Below are 1829 nucleotides of genomic sequence, written 5' to 3'. Positions count from 1 at the left end.
GGCCCCTTTGGGTCTAGGAGGTTCTGATCGAAAGGATCCCAACTCCCCTCAGAACGGTACTGAGGTTCCTCTATCTCTCTGAGCTTGCGTCTCTCGTGTTTTATCTCTTACAAAAATGGACATAAGCCACACCCCAGGGAGGCTCCACTTACCTCTCAGATCAGGGATGTCACCTGGTTAAGGCTGTTGCATCCCACCCTCATCCACTTACATCAGATCACACCACGAGGATGATTACATTGTTACGTAGCTACCACATTGCCTCATTCCGTAACTGTCAAGTCACTGAGGATCACGTCCCAGCTACGTTGACACTCATTTTGGTGGGATCCAATTTAACCCATGACACTCACCGTGTGGTAGGCACTGTGCTAAGCCCCTTTTGTACCTCACCTGGCACAGATCGGCATTGCTCTGTCATTTCTGCTGTTACTCACAAATCACGGAGACAGAAGGGAGATGCACATACAAGCCCCTGTGAGCAGAGAGCCCGAGCGCTTAACCACAGCTCCCAACTCTCCTCGCACCCAACAAGGCACGACAGCCCAGCTGAGCACCCATTGCCTGTGTGCCGTGGAGCGTCACTGTTCTTGAGCTTCAAGAGGGGATGCCCAGCTTGGTTCCGGAGATGTGAGGAGACCATCGACTGCAACGTAGAGAGGACACGCTTTCAAAGCTTTAGTTCACTGAGCACTGACGTCATCGCCCAAGAAGGAAGTAAAGCTACAATTATTGTCCACAGATCACAAGCCTACAGGGCAGGACAGCAGGAAGGCCTCCCACATAGCACCAGGGAATTTGGGGCAGGTTGTCCTTTGCCTCAGATGGAGGCGTACTTACCTCAGACACATGGTTTTACGATGTCGTCATTCATTAATTGGGTCCCTTGCCTACCCTTGTGGCAAGTGAAAGAACGAATGAGATGAAGGCATGACCTCAGCAGAGTCAGGGCAGGGCAGTGCCCTGATGCAGAAAGCACCAAGAAACATTCTTGGGCATTGCAAGAGTCATTGTCCCAACAGGTGGAAGATTGTTTAGAGAGTCAGATTTAGGAGCCTGGGAGAGCTCAGTGATTAAAATGGAAGAGCCATCCCTGCTCAGTAAGGCCGTGAACCCCCTCACTCTGGGGCTGAGTGAATTTACTGGGTGCCTCCTGTATGCCAGGCCCCCGTGTCTTCTAAGTTCAGATGGTTGTTTTTGTCTAGCTCTCAGGAATTAGACAAAAATGGTCCTGGAGGATCATTACTACATAAATCTATGATGTATAACATATGTGATTATATATGTATATTATATAGATTACATAATATCTATTACACAGCTATTATTACAACTCAAAGAACAATCCCTCCCCCCCCAGAACTGCTTTCATGAAGCAATAGTTTAACCATTTTCTCCATGCAAACTTGAAAGTCTTCCTGTGGGTTTGTACATCTTAGAGTGTGTGATAATGACTGCCGCCAGTGTCCGTAACCCTGCCCCGCCTCCTGTCTTTCCCGTTGTAGTAGCTCAGAGGGACGGCCCTTCCGCCTTGGTACTGGCGCCAACATGGAGAAAGTTGTGAAAATGGATCGCGACATGACCAAGGTAATCTGACGGGGACAGACTGCCCTGACAAAGCCCCGGCAGGGGCCTGTCCGCCCTGCCTGAGGAAATGCACAAAACACAGAGAGAGTTCCCACCAAGGTCCCACAGGGAGAGAGTGAGAAATGGAAGCCCTTGACTTCACAAGTCCAAATCCATTTGTCGGGAAGGTTAGGACGTAAAAGAGAACTCTTGGTTTTGACCTAGACTCTTCGTTTCGGCTCAGCTCTTTTAAGAACGTTTCA

The 1829-nt window shown here is 49.4% G+C and overlaps 1 protein-coding gene across 1 annotated transcript in view; it reads left to right on the top strand.

Moving 5' to 3' along the window:
* HECTD4 (HECT domain E3 ubiquitin protein ligase 4) overlaps window positions 1–1829 on the top strand; it is a 112988-nt gene that overhangs the window by 62281 nt on the left and 48878 nt on the right. The window contains exon 35 of the mRNA XM_045296692.1: window positions 1506–1587. Coding sequence (XP_045152627.1) covers window positions 1506–1587 — 82 coding nt within the window. The remainder of the gene's footprint in view (window positions 1–1505; window positions 1588–1829) is intronic.

This window comes from Echinops telfairi, unplaced genomic scaffold (genome assembly GCF_000313985.2).
Source record: "Echinops telfairi isolate 266 unplaced genomic scaffold, ASM31398v2 ScPeMD7_7412;HRSCAF=8450, whole genome shotgun sequence".
Classification (NCBI taxonomy): Eukaryota; Metazoa; Chordata; class Mammalia; order Afrosoricida; family Tenrecidae; genus Echinops; species Echinops telfairi.
This window is presented reverse-complemented; position numbering and strand designations above follow the sequence as displayed.